The sequence below is a fragment of the Hyperolius riggenbachi genome, chromosome 8, assembly GCF_040937935.1.
Source record: "Hyperolius riggenbachi isolate aHypRig1 chromosome 8, aHypRig1.pri, whole genome shotgun sequence".
Classification (NCBI taxonomy): Eukaryota; Metazoa; Chordata; class Amphibia; order Anura; family Hyperoliidae; genus Hyperolius; species Hyperolius riggenbachi.
The window spans coordinates 257,406,477-257,424,990 of NC_090653.1; the positions used below are offsets into that span (position 1 = coordinate 257,406,477).

An 18,514-nucleotide genomic window follows, 5' to 3' on the forward strand; every position below is an offset into this window, starting at 1 on the left:
GATGAAACAGGCCTGAGCAGTTGCCAGGGGTGAGCCTGGGGTGCCTGGCACCTGGGTGCAAGATTTTCTCTGGCGCCTATGGGAGTGGTTAAATTAACCACGCCCAACCACATAACCACATCCATGTCCTGCCTAATCACACCCACACCTTTCACCTCTTTACGCATGCATGTGATACCCCATTCCTACCCCTCTTCCATTGGCTTGCTCCTGGCTGGCTTTGGCTGCCTGCGAGTCTGCTAGTCTCTGGACTGACACAGGCTGAGAGGTTCTGCGAGTGCGACTCAGTCACACACTGCGTATTTATGGCTGCCTGCGGCCACCCTACTCTCGCTCGCTGTCGTCGGCTCCTCCCCCCGCCAAGCCCAAGCGTGAGGTGGGCTGCCTGTATCTTTCCCGTTGCGCTGCGCAGCCTGCCAGTGTTGCCAACCTTTCATGTTATTTTTTACTGACAAATACCTAAAAATTTACTGACAAAGATTATTTTTACTGACAAAATGTCCCCACTAAATGCACATAAGAGACACCGTTTCACCAGTAAATGCACGTAATGACAGACAGCCTTTCATCAGTAAATGCACATAATGAGAGACAGCTTTTCCCCAGTAAATGCACATAATAAGAGACAGCTTTTCACCAGTAAATGCACATAATAAGAGACCGCTTTTCCCCAGTAAATGCACATAATAAGAGACAGCTTTTCACCAGCAAATGCACATAATAAGAGACAGCTTTTCACCAGTAAATGCACATAATAAGAGACAGCTTTTCACCAGTAAATGCACATACGAGACAGCTTTTCACATAATGACAAACAGTCAGTGTCCCCAGTATATGTAGCCAGCCTGGACCCCCTTTAGGTCGTGAGTGACAGGGACCCATTTAGGTAGTGAGTGACAGGGACCCCGTTTAGGTAGTGAGTGGCAGGGACCCCTTTAGGTAGTGATTGACAGGGACCCCTTTAGGTAGTGAGTGACAGGGACCCCTTTAGGTAGTGAGTGACAGGGAGCCCTTTAGGTAGTGATTGGCAGGGACCCCTTTAGGTAGTTAGTGACAGGGACCACTTTAGGTAGTGAGTGACAGGGACCCCCTTTAGGTAGTGAGTGACAGGGACCCCCTTCAGGTAGTGAGTGACAGGGACCCCCTTCAGGTAGTGAGTGACAGGGACCCCTTTAGGTAGTGAGTGACAGGGACCCCCTTTAGGTAGGGAGTGACAGGGACCCCCTTTAGGTAGTGAGTGACAGGGACCCCTTTAGCAGGGAGTGACAGGGACCCCTTTAGGTAGTGAGTGACAGGGAGCCCTTTAGGTAGTGAGTGACAGGGAGCCCTTTAGGTAGTAAGTGACAGGGAGCCCTTTAGGTAGTGAGTGACAGTGAGCCCTTTAGGTAGTGAGTGACAGGGAGACCTTTAGGTAGTGAGTGACAGGGACCCCTTTAGGTAGTGAGTGACAGGGACCCCTTTAGGTAGTGAGTGACAGGGACCCCTTTAGGCAGTGAGTGACAGGGACCCCTTTAGGCAGTGAGTGACAGGGACCCCTTTAGGCAGTGAGTGACAGGGACCCCTTTAGGTAGTGAGTGACAGGGAGCCCCTTTAGGCAGTGAGTGACAGGAACCTCCCCTCTAGCCGCCGCTGCTCCCCCATCACCTTGCAGTGTCAGACCTCAGGATCAGTGGCGACCCGACCAGTAAGAGTGGGCGCCGGACGCACCTGCTCTATATGCGGTAGTGATGTCACTTCCGCATATCAGTGCGGTGTGCTAGGTCCTAGCGCCCGCACTATTGGTTGCCGCCTGATCGAGGTCTGATGTGCTGGGGGGGGGGGAGGGAGCGGCGGCTAGAGGGGGAGCGGCGGCCAGAGGGGGGGAGCGGTGGCCAGGCTGCGCCTGTCAGAGAGAGGCGCCTGGGTGCAATGCACCCGCCCAGGCGCGGCCCTGGCAGTTGCCTCTACCTTAAGACCAACAGAGCTAAAAGTCAAGACATAGAGGGCTGTCCTGACATAGGACGAAAACTATCCGAAGGGCTAAAGGTACAAGAGATTATTGATTTCTCTTAGTAGGCAAAATACTAGTAAGGTAAAACAGGAAATGGATTAACACATGAGCACTTCGACTGGCTGATCGTGATCATGTGTCATTTCAGCTTCCTTTTTCATCAGTAGGCAAAGTCATGTAGGAGAAGTTGGTCTCCTCTGAATGCTGATGATAAAGCCAAGTGTGAGGCAGTTTCTGATTCTCTGAAAATTATAATAAGAGCCACAAGGATGGAACTGACATCTTGACACCATTAGTTGTCTGAGTATTCCTTGTGCAGTGGGAAAGTGGGCCAATAATTACCTTTGTCCCACACTATAATTACAGTATGTGGTGTTCATACATCTGGCCTGTGGATGGCACTGTTATACTTGATTAATTGATAAGATTGTCTAGACTGTGGACAGATCTAGACCAAGTTGCGCCTGAGGCAAGGTCAGGTTTTGGCGCCTAAAGGTCAGGTTTTGACAATTGGAATGGCAGTTTAGGCGCCAAAACCTGATCTTTAGGCACCAAAACCTGACCATTAGGCGTCAAAACAGGATGGGGAATGGCAGTTTAGGCGCCTAATAGTCAGGTTTTGGCGCCTAAACTGCCATTCCCCATCCAAATTTTGCCGCCTTTTTAAGAATTCAACAAACTGCGCCTGGGGCAAGAGACCCGTCTGCCCCCCCCCCCCCCCCCCTAGATGCCTCCCTGTGTGTTGTTGGTTCCTATTTCCCTGGATGAAGACACAAATAAATGCAACTGTATGCAGAGACCTTTTGAATCCTGTAAATTGATCTAGAACACTATATAGCCTCTACAGCATAAAATACTATTTATCCTCCATGTTCTAGCAATACTTCACCTAACAGAACCCATCAATGTAACAAACTATTTTCCCTACATAATCTAGTAATTTGCCTCCAGCACTTTAAGCCATTGTTACCAGATCTAAAAAACAAAAGTCAGATACTCACCTAAGGAGAGGGAAGGCTCTCGTCCTAATGAGCCTCCCCTCTCCTCTCCCGGTGCCCTCCGTGCAGTACTGGCTCCCCCGGTCAAATCCCCCGCTGCGGGGGACTTCGGAAGTGTTCGGGAGCCGAGTCCTCCCGAAGACAGACGGCTCCATACTGCGCACGCGCGATCTTTGGGTGCCCGAGTGTTCACGAACACTTCGGAAACCTCCCTTTGGCGGTGAAAGTGGCAGTATTTGACCAAACTGGTTGAATGCTGCTACGGGGGATTCTGAGCGGGACCAGGCACCAGGAGAGGAGAGGGAAGTCTCATTAGGACTCAGAGCCTTCCCTCTCCTTAGGTGAGTATCTGACTTTTGTTTTCATAGGTCGGGTAACATTCACTTTAAAGGGAACCAGAGACGAAGCACCCTCGTGTATTTTACCATATATATCAGTGGGAACATTAGAGAAAACACCTACCCTGCTCTCTTCTTCATCCTTCACTGCTCAGCCTGCTTGTTATCAGCCCTAATAAAATCCCTGACTGAGCATTCAGTCTGGCTTTGCTCAGGAATCTTTATAGCCGAGTCATTATAGCAGAGCCAAAAGGGGGCAGGCTTGGGCTTGAAAAGACATCAGAAAATACAGACTCAACTATAAATATTCCTGAGCAAAGCCAGACTGAATGCTCAGTCGGGGATTTTATCAGGGTTGATAACAAGCAGGCTGAGCAGTGAAGAATGAAGCAGAGAGCAGGGTAGGTGTTTTCTATAATGTTCCCACTGATTTATATGGTAAAATACATGAGGGTGCTTCATCTCTGGTTCACTTTAACCCTTAAACTTCTAATGCCCCAAAACATACTTACCTATTGATATATTACAGTTCCACAATGCCTAACACCAAGATCACCCAATGCCTGGCACCAAAATGAGCGGGGCTGAGATTGCACTGACTGTTGTGTAGTTTCAGCATCTCTAGTTTTGGCGAGGTGAGAGATCCAGTGACAAGGAGGTCAATTCACCATGGCTGTGTTCAGTGCTTCATGCCAAGGCAGAGGCAGCGAAAGGCGGGGCTTGCAGGTAGTTAATCAGCTCTGCGGAGACACTAATTACCTAACCTGTGCATGTTTGTGGTTTCCTGAAAAACATGCACTGTTGGTGGGCCTTGAAGACAGGATTGGGGAGCTCTGATGTATTCTGTTTATTTTGTGTTTGGGGGTAGAGACACTCTTTGGCATCTAAAGGTGCCCATACACTCATCAGATTGGCAGCAGATAGATAAGAAATGCATCTGATGATCTATCTGATGCGTTTTTAGAACATTTTTTTCCAGGATAGAATTCCAATAGATTTCAGTTTGAAATCTATTGAAATTCGATCTGATGGCATTTTTTTTGCCATCAGATTTCCATTAAGGCCAATGCAAACTGATAAGCAATCTCATCAAATCGACCTAAATTTTCCACCCTGCCAGTTCGATGGAAATCCATCGAAATCGATCGAAATCGGCCATCGATCGGTCGGTTGGCCAACCGATTTGCAAACGATCAATCGATCGATCGATCGGGATCGATCGGTCGGCCAGAAAATCGGCTGAGTGTATGGGCCCCTTAAGCCTTGGGTGCCAGCAGACCTTGTCCCATTACTGCGTGATTTCCTATCCACCAGCTGCAGCATTAGCAAAACATTTCTTTCCTCTGCCTTCACCCCTCTTGTCTCTCTCTCTTGTCCTTGGAAAGTCAATTTTAGTAGTCTGTCTTGTGCCATTATTATTTATACAGTGTTACATTTGCATCAGTGCCCTTGGCTCTGTAGCCTCGTTGTCACTATGCATGGAGTTTGTATGTTATCCTTCTGGTTTCCAAGGGTTTGGTCTGGTTGTCTTCTACATCTCCAAACCATAATTGACTTCTTCCAAACTAGCCTTATGGTAAGGACAGCAGACTATCTTTGAGCCCGTCTGAGGGACAGTGAGTAGTCTGACTCTATAAAGCTTTGAAAAGAATTTGCTTTATAAGTGTATTAAAATAATAATTAGAATGTTAGAACATTGCTACTCACCTGGGCAGTATGGAACGCTGGCACATTCTCTGGTTTCACCGCTTGGTCCACTGCAAGGATTCCCGGGGGGGCTCTTGGAAGGTGGTGGGTTGTTGCACAGCCGAGTACGGGATTGGATTGGGAACACACTAGAGCCGTCTGGCCTGCAGCTAGATGTACACGGTCCCCAGTTCACCCAGTTACTCCACTGACCATGAGCTGTCATGAAAAACAGACACTAGCAGTCACAGGAAATCACAGAACCACTATCAAAAGAACAACAACCAACCAATACACTGCCACTCTGGCGGTCTCACCTACAGCACTGGTGGGCCAGTATACTAATAGAAAGGGAAGACAACTATGGGTGTAGGCAGTACACGGTTAATACCCTAAATAGAAAGGTCTAACCTCATAGAGGGAAGGTAAGAAAAGCAGATTTCATGAAAATTCTGATTTCCGCCAATGCCGTTCACTGATTCCGCAGATTCCCAGTTTCCGTTTTCTGGTTTCCAAGGAGTCTTTTCTTGGTTATATTTTGCATTCTCTGATTGGGCCACTGCTTCCGCGTTCTGTGATTGGGCTAAAATCACTGAGTTACTGTGGTATTTTGGTAGAAATCAGATTTCTAAATTTTGGTTACCAATCGGAAATGCAAATTCTGAATGGAAATACAGCTATTTCTGCGGAATCCAAATGAGCATCCCTACTGAGACCACACACACTCCCTGATCGCCCACCAGGGAACACTGTTCCTTTCAACCCACGTGAGCCAGTATACGGCATTGCCACCGTTGTCTGAAAAAGTCATGTAGATGTCACTTGACAGGCAGCCTGTTGGGCCAAGCAGCGTTCAGGGATCACGTCCTTTAACCTTTTGGGGACCGCCTATATTAAATCCTACACCGCACTTGTGGCTGTTCTAGCCTGATGCAGTGTAGGATTTACGCCGCCCACCGTTTACGCTCCCGACGCGATCATGCGCACCCGAGAGGGGAGATTAACCTTTTTGGCGGTAACCCCGAACGTAGTTCGGGATAAGCCGCGCAGGAGGTTTTCTCCGGCCCTGCTGGGCCGATTTGTCTAATTTTTTTTTTGCTGAACGCAGCTAGCACTTTGCTAGCTGCGTCAGCACACTGGTCGCTGCCGCCCCGCGCTCGATCGCCACTATCCGTCGCGCTGTGCGCCCCCCCCTAGACCCCGTGCGCTGCCTGGCCAATCAGTGCCAGGCAGCGCCGAGGGTTGGCCCGGGACTCCCAATGACGTCCCGACGTTGGTGACGTCATCCCGCCATGGCGACGGGGGAAGCCCTCCAGGAAATCTCGTTCTTTGAATGGGATTTCCTGATCGAAGCGGGCGGGGGGATGCCGCTGAGCAGCGGCTATCATGTAAAAAAACCTGCTGACAGCTTAACCCTCCTGGCGGTATGAAAAAATCCGCCAGGAGGGTTAAGCTGTCATATGACAGCTGACATCTCCCCTCAGTGACCAGGAGCCTTCGCGTATGGTTCCTGGTCACGCCAGCGGATCGTAATGATCTCCATAAGAACTGTGGTGGTAGGGGGGAAAGAAGAGGATCCACTCACTTTCCTGCCGCTCTTCTGGCGATCAGCACTTCCCTCCGCTCTGGCCGGCATCCCTGCTCGCTGTGACATAAGTCTCGGGTCGCGGCTTGATGACATCCTCAAGCCGCGACCCGGGACTTAGCGACAGAACGAGCGGGGAAGCCGGCGAGAGCGGAGGTGTCCACAGCGGCTCATCGCTGGAGCCTGGGAGGTGAGTAAAGGCTGTTGGCTACAGGGGGGACACCTGGCCACACTTAGGACACCATGCCCAGCAAGCCCTAACAGGGATCCGGCTGCCTGACCCCCCTCTAAACGCGACCCCCCCATTCAAAAACGCCTGGTCTTTAAGGGGGTTAGGCAGCTGGTCCCGAAAGGGTTAAAGTCACTGGACCTGCTGGGGCTCAGGTTGGGTTCAGTGGAGCGGCCGTTAATTAGAGGAAGCGTGAGTAAGTTAGCAGTACTCACTATGCTGCACTATAACATAGTGTGAGCTGAACTCACGCTCCTTACTTACGCATGCTATGCTGCCATTAGCAGGCGTAGCATGCAGAGAATAAAAATTAAAGCACGCTGATGTAATAGCCCGAGTAACAGGAGGTTACTTGCGCTGTTTAGGTCAGTGAATCAACCCCTATATGCTGTGTAGCAAGCTTTGAACTCAGGCCATGATGCACAAACTTTTCAAGGGGGTTTATTGAGCTTTCAAAGTAGTGGTTTACAAGTCAGGGAAAAAGTTTTTTAATCATAAATTGCAATAGTTGTTGACCTATCTTAGGCCTCTTTTCCATGAACTGTTGACAGGCAGTGAAATGCCTCTCAAATTCTCACAACTGCTCACTGCTGCTTGGTAACTGTTTGTTGCTGCCTGGTAACTGCTTGTTGCTGCCTGGTAACTACTGACTGCTGCCTGGTAACTGCTTGCTGAGCACACAGTTCAACAGTTCATGGAAAAGAGGCCTTATGCTACGTACACACATGCGACAATGATCGTTCGTTGAGAACGACGAACAAACTTTTAATTGATGAAAGAACGACCTAAGTAATGTTAGTTTTAAAAGGTGTGTAACGATCTGATCGTTAGAACGAACGTTACATCACATAAAGCAACTATTGCGCCTGCGCATAAAAATGAGAAGTTTCACAAAGAAATAGTGAAATGCGCATGTCAAGCCTAGTACGAACTACCGTTTCCAACGATGTACTACTTTTGCAAACGATCGTCGTTGGTTAAAATCCGCTGAGACAGAACTTTCTTTTGTAGCGATTTGGCTCGTTCGTCGTTTGCCTTAATAGTCGGTGGTTCGTTTTTTGTAACGTCGTTACGAAAAAATCGGGGAACGATCGTTACAAACGACTATAGTCGCATGTGTGTACGCACCTTTAGAGCAAGCTCATAGCGAACCAGAACTTCTATGAGTGTGCAAGGGGCTGAAAAAGACCAATAAGCCTCCTTACTAAAATGATATGCAAAATAAAAGTTTTTCATCTTATAACAGAAGATATTTGCGATTATTCAGGTTGGAGTGAGTATATGAGGTATCCCACAATGCATCGCTGCTAAACACACCTCCAGAACCACTGGAATGCAATTATGTGCCTGCTTGTTAATATTACAGAGCCAATCAGCGCTGTGTAATATGCTGGCGCTTTATAAATACAATAAATAAACCAATCCAACATGCATACAGACTGTTTCGGATTGGTTGATTATCATCAGTGCACGGCATGGATTAATCTATAGGGTTGGGCTCTATGGGGTAGGACTTCAGACACCCAGAACTCCTAGGAGTGTGTAAGGGGCTAAAAGAGACCAAAAAGCCTCTTTACTAAAATGCTATGGAAAACAAAAAATTGCTTTCTTCAAACAAAAGGTATTTGCAATTATTCAGGTTGGAGTAGGCATTTTTTTTTTAAATAAATATTTTATTTTGTTTTTGTAACAGAAACTATACAGAGGTCATCTTTACATCATCCTCTTAAGCATGGGGGATGATGTCAATATAAAGCAGGGGTGTCAAACTCAAATACAAAGTGGGCCGAAATTCAAGACTGGGACCTAGTCACGGGCCAACCTCAATGTCTATTGGCCACCTTACAAAGGTCCCTGGTGTCTTATGGCCCACCTCCAACTCCTATACAGTCCCTGGTGTCTAGTGGTCCCCCCCCATATAAAGGTTCCTGGTGTCTAGTGGCCCCCACCCTCCCCTATACAGTTCCCTGGTGTTTAGTGCTTTCCCCAACCTCCCCATATGACTTCCCAGGTGTTCTAGGGCTTCACCTCCAGTAAAGCTTCCCTGGTGGTCTAGAGTGGGCCAAACATAATGCAAAGTGGGGAAAACACTTGAGGGCCAAATTTAATGGCTTCTGGGGGCCAGATTTGGGCCGTGGGTCGGAGTTTGACATGTATGATATAAAGGAAAAATGCAAAGCATACAAAAGCATTTCTCAACAAGCCCCAAGCCCCTCCCATTCTCCCTCCCCCTTTGAGGTGCCCAACACTATCTTAGAGGATACTGAATGCATGCAATGCGTAGAGAGGCTTCTTTTTTATATTTTGATTCCTCCCCACCGGACGTCATCTTTGGGTACTTAGCCAAATGAAGTCACTTACTTGGACAGACTTGTTTAGTGTCACATTGTCCGACCTCTTGTTCGTTGCCCGGACAATTCCCTCCACAAATAGGGGCGGGCTTGCTGCAACTCCTGCTGCGTTTCCGCTTTCCCAATCCACATGTGACGGAACACGCAGACCACGCGCCCCATTCTGCCCAGCCGCCGTTCTCTGTAACAATAAAGTAATCCAAGACAGAAACGTGTCACAGAAATGGATGTTGAGTTTGATCAGCAGATAACATAACACAGATGTGGCAGCCAGACCACATACATATAGGCAGGGCCAGTTATAGCTACAACAGGGCAATGGGGCAAAAGTAATCTGGGGGCCCTCTACCACCCACCCCCTTGACACCCACCCCTCAGTATAGCAGTCAGATGTGCCCCTAGCAACATCCCCCCGGCGACGGGGCCAGGCGCATACCTCCTCCGAGTTCCAGGCATTGCAGGTCCCATCTGTCTCCTCTGCAGTGTTGGAGCTCTGCATTTCCTGCTTCTTTGTTTAGGCTCTAGTGCTGATATGAGAGGCAAGAAGTGCGGAGCACCACAAAGGACACAAAGGAAACAGACGGGACTGGAACTCGAAGGTGGTGAGTGTGTACCTGTTCCCACTGACTCTATAACGTTGTGGGGGGAGCACACACACGGGAGGGGTCTCTCTGGCCGGTGGACATATAATTTAGTGAGCTGGTTGTTAGCAGACACTCGGGGGGCCCCTATGGATGCTGGAGCCCTAGGACAACTGACCCCTTTGCCCATATGGTAGCGCCAGCCCTACAAGTCGGTAATCTTTGGAAATCTATTAATGGGATGTGTGGGGTAGAAGGAGAGGTAGGGGAAGCCTTCAGAAGCCACAGTGAAATCATGTATTGGGTACGGCTTGATGGCAACCAGGAAGTGTTTGTAAACAGGCATCTTACAATCTTACTCAGAGGTACACACCTAGCCGCTCACTCCGCTCCTCCAATGAACTCCGCCTGACCGCCCCCCGCATCACCCTGTCCCATGCACGCCTCCAAGACTTCTCAAGAGCTGCACCAACACTATGGAACTCCCTACCTCCACCCATTAGGGCAGCCCCCTCCTTCAACATCTTCAAAAAGACCCTCAAAACTCACCTTTTCACTCTGGCCTACCCCCTCACTAGCGCTCTAAACCCGCAGCTGAACTTTGGTCCTCTATCTTTCGTGTCCCTACCTCCCCCTCTAGATTGTAAGCCTTCAGGCAGGGTCCTCCTCCCTGTGTCTCCTACCTGTTCACGCACCTCCATTACCATACACCCATCCTATGTATCTGAGTGAACTCGACTTGCCTAATCTCCATGCTCCCCTCCAGTGGCTGACTAAACATTATCGTGTATTCATACTGTGCTGTGTGATCTGTTTTTTTGTGTATTACTTAATTGTCTTATTGCTGTATGTCACGCCAAATATTATCAGTGGCGGCTCCAGCTTCAGATTTTTGGGGGGGCTCAAGAGGGGCACAATGGCTGGCAGGCGGGGCTCATGGGGGGAATTTGCGGCGCGCGCAGCGCGCCGCGGCGACCATGTGGGCGTGGTCATGACATCATGTGGGAGGGGCTAACTAATGTATTTGTACCAGCTAATGTAGTTGCATAAAAAAAATATAAAGTAAATGCACATAATGACAGACAGCGATTCCCCAGCAAATGCACGTAATGACAGACAGGGTTTTTCCAGTAAATGCATGTAATAAGAGACAGCGTTTCACCAGTAAATGCACGTAATGACAGACAGCCTTTCACCAGTAAATGCATGTAAGGAGGGACAGCGTTTCCCCAGACAGCATTTCACCAGTAAATGCACGTAATGAGCGTATTGTGAGCTGGGGAGATCCCAAGCACATGACACCCATGTCCCCTCCAGCACAAAACCCCTGTACTCCCAGAAAATCACACCCCTGTCCTCTCCAGAACATGCCAATACTGTCCCTCTCAGCACATCACACCCCAGTCCCCTCCAGCACATCACACCCCAGTCCCCTCCAGCACCTCACTTCACTGTCCCCTCCAGCACATCACACACCTGTCCCCTCCAGTACATCACACATCTGTCCCCTCCAGTACATCACACACCTGTCCCTCTGTAACCCCAGCAGCACATCTCCTTCCTCCCTCTAGCACTGACCCCATCCTTCAGCCCAGGACCCCAGAGCAGCTGGTACTTGAGTGGCAGCAAGAGAAGTATGTGGCTCCCATGGTCCTGGGTCCGTCTGGGGGGTGTGGAGGAGGAAGAAGCCATCTACTGCTGTTGCATTTCTGCTTAAATATACCCCCCACCCTCATTCTCCCCTGTGGTGGTGCTGCTGCTGACGCTAACACACCTCAGATTGGCGGCGAGCAGGATATAAGAGTCAGCCAGAACAGCGCATTGCAGCCACGCGGTGAAATCAAATGCAGGAAGTGATATCATCGGTCACGTCCAGCATTTAAAGTCCACCGTGCGGCTGCTATGCGCTGGTCTGGCTGATTCCTATCTACTGCTTGCCGCCGATCTGAGGTGTGTTAGCGTCAGCAGCAGCACCACCACAGGGGAGAATAAGGGGCAGGTGCGTTGTCAGCATCCCAAAAGATTCGGGGCACTTCTGGGCACCAATAAAAAGAAACCGTGTGACATGCTGTGGTGTTTGTGGGCATGGCAATGACAGGTTATATGTCACCATAATAAAAAAGAATAAGGCTAGAAGTCTCAGAGCTAGTCTACTTTAGGAGACCCAGCAGGAAACCTCATAGGGAACAACTCTCCAATCACAGCACCCTTTACCCCACAGAGCATTGTGATTGGCTGAACAACGTGGGCGTAGTTTATTACAACCTATCTGAAACCTACAAGTTCAAGAGCATGCCATCCACCCAATCACGTTAGCTAGATTTCCTGCTGGGTCCCCTAAAGTAGATTAGCTCCGAAGTCTCCTATAGAATCTTCCCACATAACAGCCAAAATATCTCACACATAGCAATTTTTAGGCAGCAAATCCCCCATTTAGCAGCTAGGCACTACATCTACCACATAGTAATACAGCTGCATATGTCCCACATAGTACAGTAATTAGGCATCCATCACATAGCAATAGGACTGCATGTATCCCCCATTTATACCCCTGCATGGCAGTTAGGCAGCATAACCCTCTGCACAGTAGTAAGGTAGCAGATGGATAGTAGGAAGTAGGATAGTAGGAAGTAGAAAGGTAGCAGATGGATAGTAGGAAGTAGTAAGGTAGCAGAGCACACAGCAATTAGTGACACATACCACTTAATAAGTAGACGTTTCCCATATAGCAATTAGGCACCCTGATTTTGCACCATATCATTCATATAATAGGCAACAGGTTAGCTATTAAGCAGTCAGGTAAAGTGCATTATTTTCAGTGTATGGTGAAGATGTGTGACTCCCTTCCCTGCACAGCAGAGTAACATGCTAAGAGACATTTACTTGGTGATCTGTTATCCTAATGTATGCCCAGAATCCCTGCTTGCTTTCACAGTGTCTATCCTGCTGCTGCTTCTCCCTGGATGTCAGACTCACACTAGTCACTAGTATCCCTCCGTGCCTGCTTCTCTCCGTGGTGTCAGCTATCAGACATTCATGATCTGCCCTTTAGTCCACTGGTGGTGTGAGTGAAGTCGTGGGGGAGAAACACTCACAGACACCGCTGATTTCTGACTACTGCAGCATCAGACATTCCTCCAGCCTCCTGCTTCTCCTCCTCTCTTCTTCAATTCTTCTTAGCTTTTCAAAAACACCCGCACTCCCTGTCAGCTGAAACTGTATCCTTCCGCCCTGCAGCTGCAAAATCCTGTATCCTTACGCCTTTGAGTCAGCTAGTGTAAATATGCAGCGATCGGGACTATTTTGTACAGTGGAAATGCCCGTTCGGGGCACAGTCGGGCTGATACCGGCACGTGCTACAAATAAATTGAGCTTAACAACGACACTGATGAGGGCAGAACATTTAAGCAGCAGCAGCATGAGGGAAAGATTTTTTTTTAAAGTACACTCAGCTCTGGGGGGGGCTTTGGGGGAGGCTTACAGTTTGTCAGCTGGGGCTTCAGCCCCGGCAAGCCCCAGTGTAGCGCCGCCCCTGAATATTATCTGTAACCTTAACCAATGTCCAGCGCTGCATAATATGTTGGTGCTTTATAAATAACAGGGGTGCTCGGATACCCCTTTTCCAAATTCGGGTTGACCCGGATCCCCAGATATCTGGGTTCAGACCGGATATTCGGATCCGAACTGGTGGGTATCCGAATAGAATCTGGTATCCGACCCTACTATCCGGGGTATCCCAGAAAATTCGGATATTCGGGTAGAAAACCTGGAAGTGGCCCTTTAAATTGCTTTAAAAACGTTTTTGAGGGTATATGAGGCATGTAGCATCATTATTTTTTGAAGGGAAACAATAATTGATGATGTGGGGACTTAAAATCCCCCCCTCCCCCCCCAAAAAAAATGGCTGTCAATTAACATCAGGCCTAGGTTCCAGACAGCGGTCGTGCAGCCCACATTGTGTCCAAAGTCCAACGTGCAAAGTGCCATGTGCAAAGTGCCATGGGCAAATTGCAAAGTGCCACGTGCAAACACGTGCAAAGTGCCACATGCAAAGTGCCAAGTGCAAACATGTGCAAAGTGCCATGTGCAAAGTGCAAAGTGCCAAGTGCAAACACGTGCAAAGTGCCATGTGACAAGTGCCATGTGCAATCACGTGCAAAGTGCCATGTGCCAAGTGCAAAGTGCCACGCGCAAACACGTGCAAAGTGCCATGTGCAAAGTGGCATGTGCAAAGTGGCACTTTGCATGTGTTTGCACATGGCACTTTGCACTTGGCACTTTGCACGTGTTTGCACTTTGCACGTGGCACTTTGCACGTGGCACTTTGCACGTGTTTGCACGTGGCACTTTGCACGTGTTTGCACATGGCACTTTGCACGTGGCACTTTGCACAGGTTTGCATGTGGCACATTGCACGTGTTTTCATGTGGCACTTTGCACGTGGCACTTTGCACGTGGCACTTTACACGTGTTTGCACGTGGCACTTTACACGTGTTTGCACGTGGCAGGCCTGGGGTGTGCACAGCACACACACAAACACATAGCAGCTGCAGCAGCACTGCAGCAAACACTCTAAATGTCACACTATGACATCAATCAAGCTAATGAACGATTTAACTATAGTGTAGTGATAGTGAAGGGGTTAATCACTGAACAGCTTATCACTGTGTACAGCCCTTGGCCCAGCAGCACTGCAGCGCAGTCTCTAACTGTCACACTATGAGACATCAATCAAGCTAATTAATGATTTAACTATAGAGTAGTGATAGTAGTGAAAGGGTTAAGCAATGAACAGCTTTAGGTTTATAACTGTGTACAGCCCTTTGTAGGGCACCAGCACTGGAGCATGTCTCTCAGGAAGAATTCAGCAAGCCAGAACGATCTGTCTCATCATGGCAGCCCTCCTCATTATACAGGGGGGCTGGCCAGTGTTCCTTTCTGTGATTGGGTGCCAGGGCTTATGCTGGGAGGCCTCTGATTGGCTCAATGAGGTCAGGTGGTGGCGGACAAGATTCCCCTCTGTGATTGGTTGCAAGGCACTGGCATAGGGCCCGCGGTCGCAGGGGTCGCCGTGGCGACCGGGCCCGCCTCCTGGAGGCAGGGGAGGGGCCCGGGGGATGTGTGTTGGAGGACCCGGGCCCCCCCCGCTCTAGTTGCCGCTCGCTCCCTCCCTCCCTCTAGCCGTCAGACCTCGATCAGGCGGCGCCGCGGCGACCAATAGTGACATCACTTCCGCATATAGAGCGGGTGCGTCCTGCGCCCGCTCTTACTGGTCGGGTCACCGCTGATCCTGAGGTCTGACAGGCCGCAGCCTGCAAGGTAAGGGGGAAGTGGCGGCGGCGGCTGGGGGGGGGGGTCACTCACTGCCTAAAGGGGCTCCCTATCAGTGGTGCTCAGCAGAGCTCGAATATTCGAGTAGCTCGAATATTCGAGCTCTTTTTCAGCTATTCGAGCTCGAATACCGAGCTCGAATAGCTGCAGCTATTCGAATGGGCTATTCGAGTTAATTCAAATAGCCCATTCACTATTCGCGCTAATCGAGCAAACAGCGCTATTCGAGCTCGAATACCGAGCTCGAATAGCGTCATAGCCCAGATTGATGTCCTTAGAGCCAATCAGAGGGCTCCCAGGCCCTCTGACGGCAGCCAATCACAGAGGGGGACCCTGGCCAGCCCCTACCCTATAAATAGCGGCCGCCATGTTCCGTTTTTCCGTCCTTGCCTGACTTTGTACAGAGAGAGATCTGCTCCTTTGTGCTTTGGCTTAGCAAGAGCTTTATTGTGGTCAATCACCTAGCGTTTTTGCTCACATACACCTCCTATATACACCTATATTGTTGTTAGTTAGATAGACATTGTATTTTAGTTAGTAGCTTGTGTGTTACATAGAGACAGCCAGCTCCTGCAGGCAAGCTTACACAGCTTTAGGCCTCAGGGCCTTGCCTGTGTGGGCACAGCTGTCCTCCTGTCCTCTGTTAGTTTATTTCTCATCTATACCAGTGTTTCTGCTGTCCTTTACTACTGAGTGATTGTATTTTGTAGTATACTGTAACTGTACTAGGACACTCACTGTCACTGTTTGTTCGTTCATAGCTCCTGCGTGTGTGCGTGCACTGTCTGTACAGTACACACACTCTATTTCCTTCTGATTACTACTGATTATTGTAATATCTGGTTGTACTTACTGTTACTACTTACTATACTAGGGACACTCAGTCACTGTTCATAGGCTAGCTCCTGCGTGTGTGCGTGCGTGCACTGTCTGTACAGTACACACACTCTATTTCCTTCTGATTACTACTGATTATTGTAATTTCTAGTTGTACTTACTGTTACTACTTACTGTACTAGGGACACTCAGTCACTGTTCATAGGCTAGCTCCTGCGTGTGTGTGTGCGTGCACTGTCTGTAGTGTACTACACACACTCTATTTCCTTCTACTGAATCTGATTACTACTGATTATTGTATTTTCTAGTTAGTGTACTAGGGGACACACTCACTGTTCAGTGTTCACACTTACTGATTACTGAATTATTGTATTTTGTATTAGTACTGTACTAGTAATCACTTAGCGATCTAATCACTTAGTGATTAGTGTCACCTCACCCACCAACCCACTCCATTAAAGTACCCCACTTTTTCACCCGCCCTTTTAAAAAACTTTTTTGTTTACGCCCAAAACATCAAAGATGTCTGGAAGTGGCAGCCAGCGCGGTTTGGGCAAGGGGAAGGGCAGCAAGGGAATCAGGAGGAGAGGGAGCAGCATTGTGGCAAGCCGCGGCCGCGCCACCATGCACAGTTCCGCAGCAGCAGCAGCTGCGTCAGTGGCTAACATTCCGCCTCTAGCCACTGGCCGTGGACGCCTTGGGCGCTGCCCAGCAGGAGCATCTGCAACTCACGCTGCAGAGACACAGCAGCAGCAGCGTGTAGTACCTGCTCCTATTTTCCTCCAGCCGGGTCGGAAACGTCCCATTGAGGATAAGGATGCAGCCACTGTGGTGCAACTGATGACGGAGGATGAGCAGCCCACCATCAGCTCTGCATCCGAGGCCTCCACCCTCACCACCACCACCACCCCTGTTCGCAGCAGCCGCCCAGCAGGGCCTGGGGAGGAGGCCAGTTCACCGTCAGTCGCCGACCTGTCATTCAGCAGTCTTTTGACCCCAGGCATGATGAGTCAATTGTCTGCTGTTGTTGGCGATTTGGAGGAGGAGATGCTGATGGGCACTTTGGGGGATGAGGAATTGGACAGCAAGACTGTGGCGACAGTCAAGCAGCCCATCCATGCATCAGGAGAGGAGTTTGGGGGGTCATCATCCCAGCAGGACATGTTTCAGGAGGGGGAGGATGATGATGACACGGTGACAGACAAAGACTGGGTGCCACCAGCTCCTGGGGATGTCATCGTCAGCAGCTCTGAGGAGGAGGATGCGCTAGTGGGCCTTGCAAGGAGGTGCATCATTGCAAGCATTGGCAGCAGTAGGCAGGTCCCACAGCCTGCTGGTGTCTCAGGCTCAGCAGCAGCAGCAGCAGCAGCATCTGCCAGTACCACCACCAGCCGCACCCAACCCCCCCCCCCCCCCCCAACCACCACAGGGAGACAGGCAGCAGCGGCTCCAGGCCGTAGGGGGTTGTTCTTGTCACCAATCTGGCGATTTTTCACAATGCCCACAGTGTACAGCAAGTACGCCACTTGCAACCACTGTCAGCGGAAGTTGAGCCGAGGTGCAGACCCCTTAAAGTTCAGCACCAGCTCGCTCATCAACCACCTTGCTGCGAAACATTTCCACCAGCATGAGGAGTTCCAGAGGCTGAAGGCATCTGGTGCTGGCAGTGGCACCACACCCATCACTGCACAGCCTTCAGCAGCAGCAGCAGCAACAGCAGCCACCCGCCCTCCTGCTCCTCCAGCAGCACCAGCAGGAGTGCGGAAACGCACTGCTCCTCCCCCCTCTGCAACTCCTGCCGCCGACACTGAGGCCTGTTCTGGCAGCCAGTCCTCAGTGGCCTCTTCTGCTGTGTCCGCTGATTCCCGTGCTAGCAAAAAGCCACGCCAGAGCCTTTTGAGCGAGTCCTTCCAGGGGGTGGTTAGGGCTCTGCCTCCCAGCAGCCGTCGCGTGCGGCAGCTGAACGGCTTGCTGGCACGGGCCATGTGCTCCCAACTCCTGCCGTACACGCTCGTGCAGTAGGGGAGCGACATGCGTGCGCTGCTTGCTTGTGCAGCCCCAGACTGGCAGCTCCCCAGCAGACACTTCTTTGGCACAAGGCCATTCCTGCACTGCACCGCTTTGTGATGGCCAATGTGGAGTGAGGGCTGGAGCACGCGGTTGGTGAAAGGGTCCACGTCACCATGGACTCCTGGAGCAGCCGCTTCGGGACAGGCCGCTACCTGTCCTTCACTGTCCACTGGGTCAGCTTGGTGGAAGGGGGTGAGGATGGGAGAGCAGCAGCGGGCACAGCAGCAGCAGCAACACAGTGGGTAGTGCCACCCCGCAGGGTCAGGGGAACTGCAGCAGGTTCCTCCGATCCTCTGCCATCCTCTGGCACACCTGGCCAAACCCCCCGCCTCAGCAGCAGCGTGAAGGCCCGCCACTGCCAAGCGCTGCTGCAGTTGGTCAGCCTTGGGAAGACCAAACTGACGGCAACCCATGTGTTGGCCAAACTCCAGGAGCAGGAGAGGATTTGGCTGACCCCCAGAGGCCTCAGAGTCGGAGAGGTGGTGGCCGACAATGGGGCCAATCTGGTTGCCGCAAT

The 18,514-nt window shown here is 50.3% G+C and overlaps 1 protein-coding gene across 1 annotated transcript in view; it reads right to left on the reverse strand.

Annotated features, from left to right (window-relative positions):
• LOC137527786 (properdin-like) overlaps positions 1-18,514 on the reverse strand; it is a 95,838-nt gene that overhangs the window by 46,715 nt on the left and 30,609 nt on the right. The window contains exons 4-5 of the mRNA XM_068248686.1: positions 9,188-9,358; positions 5,034-5,231 (exon numbers count right to left, since the gene is read on the reverse strand). Of these exons, the coding sequence (XP_068104787.1) occupies positions 5,034-5,231; positions 9,188-9,358 (369 nt within the window). The remainder of the gene's footprint in view (positions 1-5,033; positions 5,232-9,187; positions 9,359-18,514) is intronic.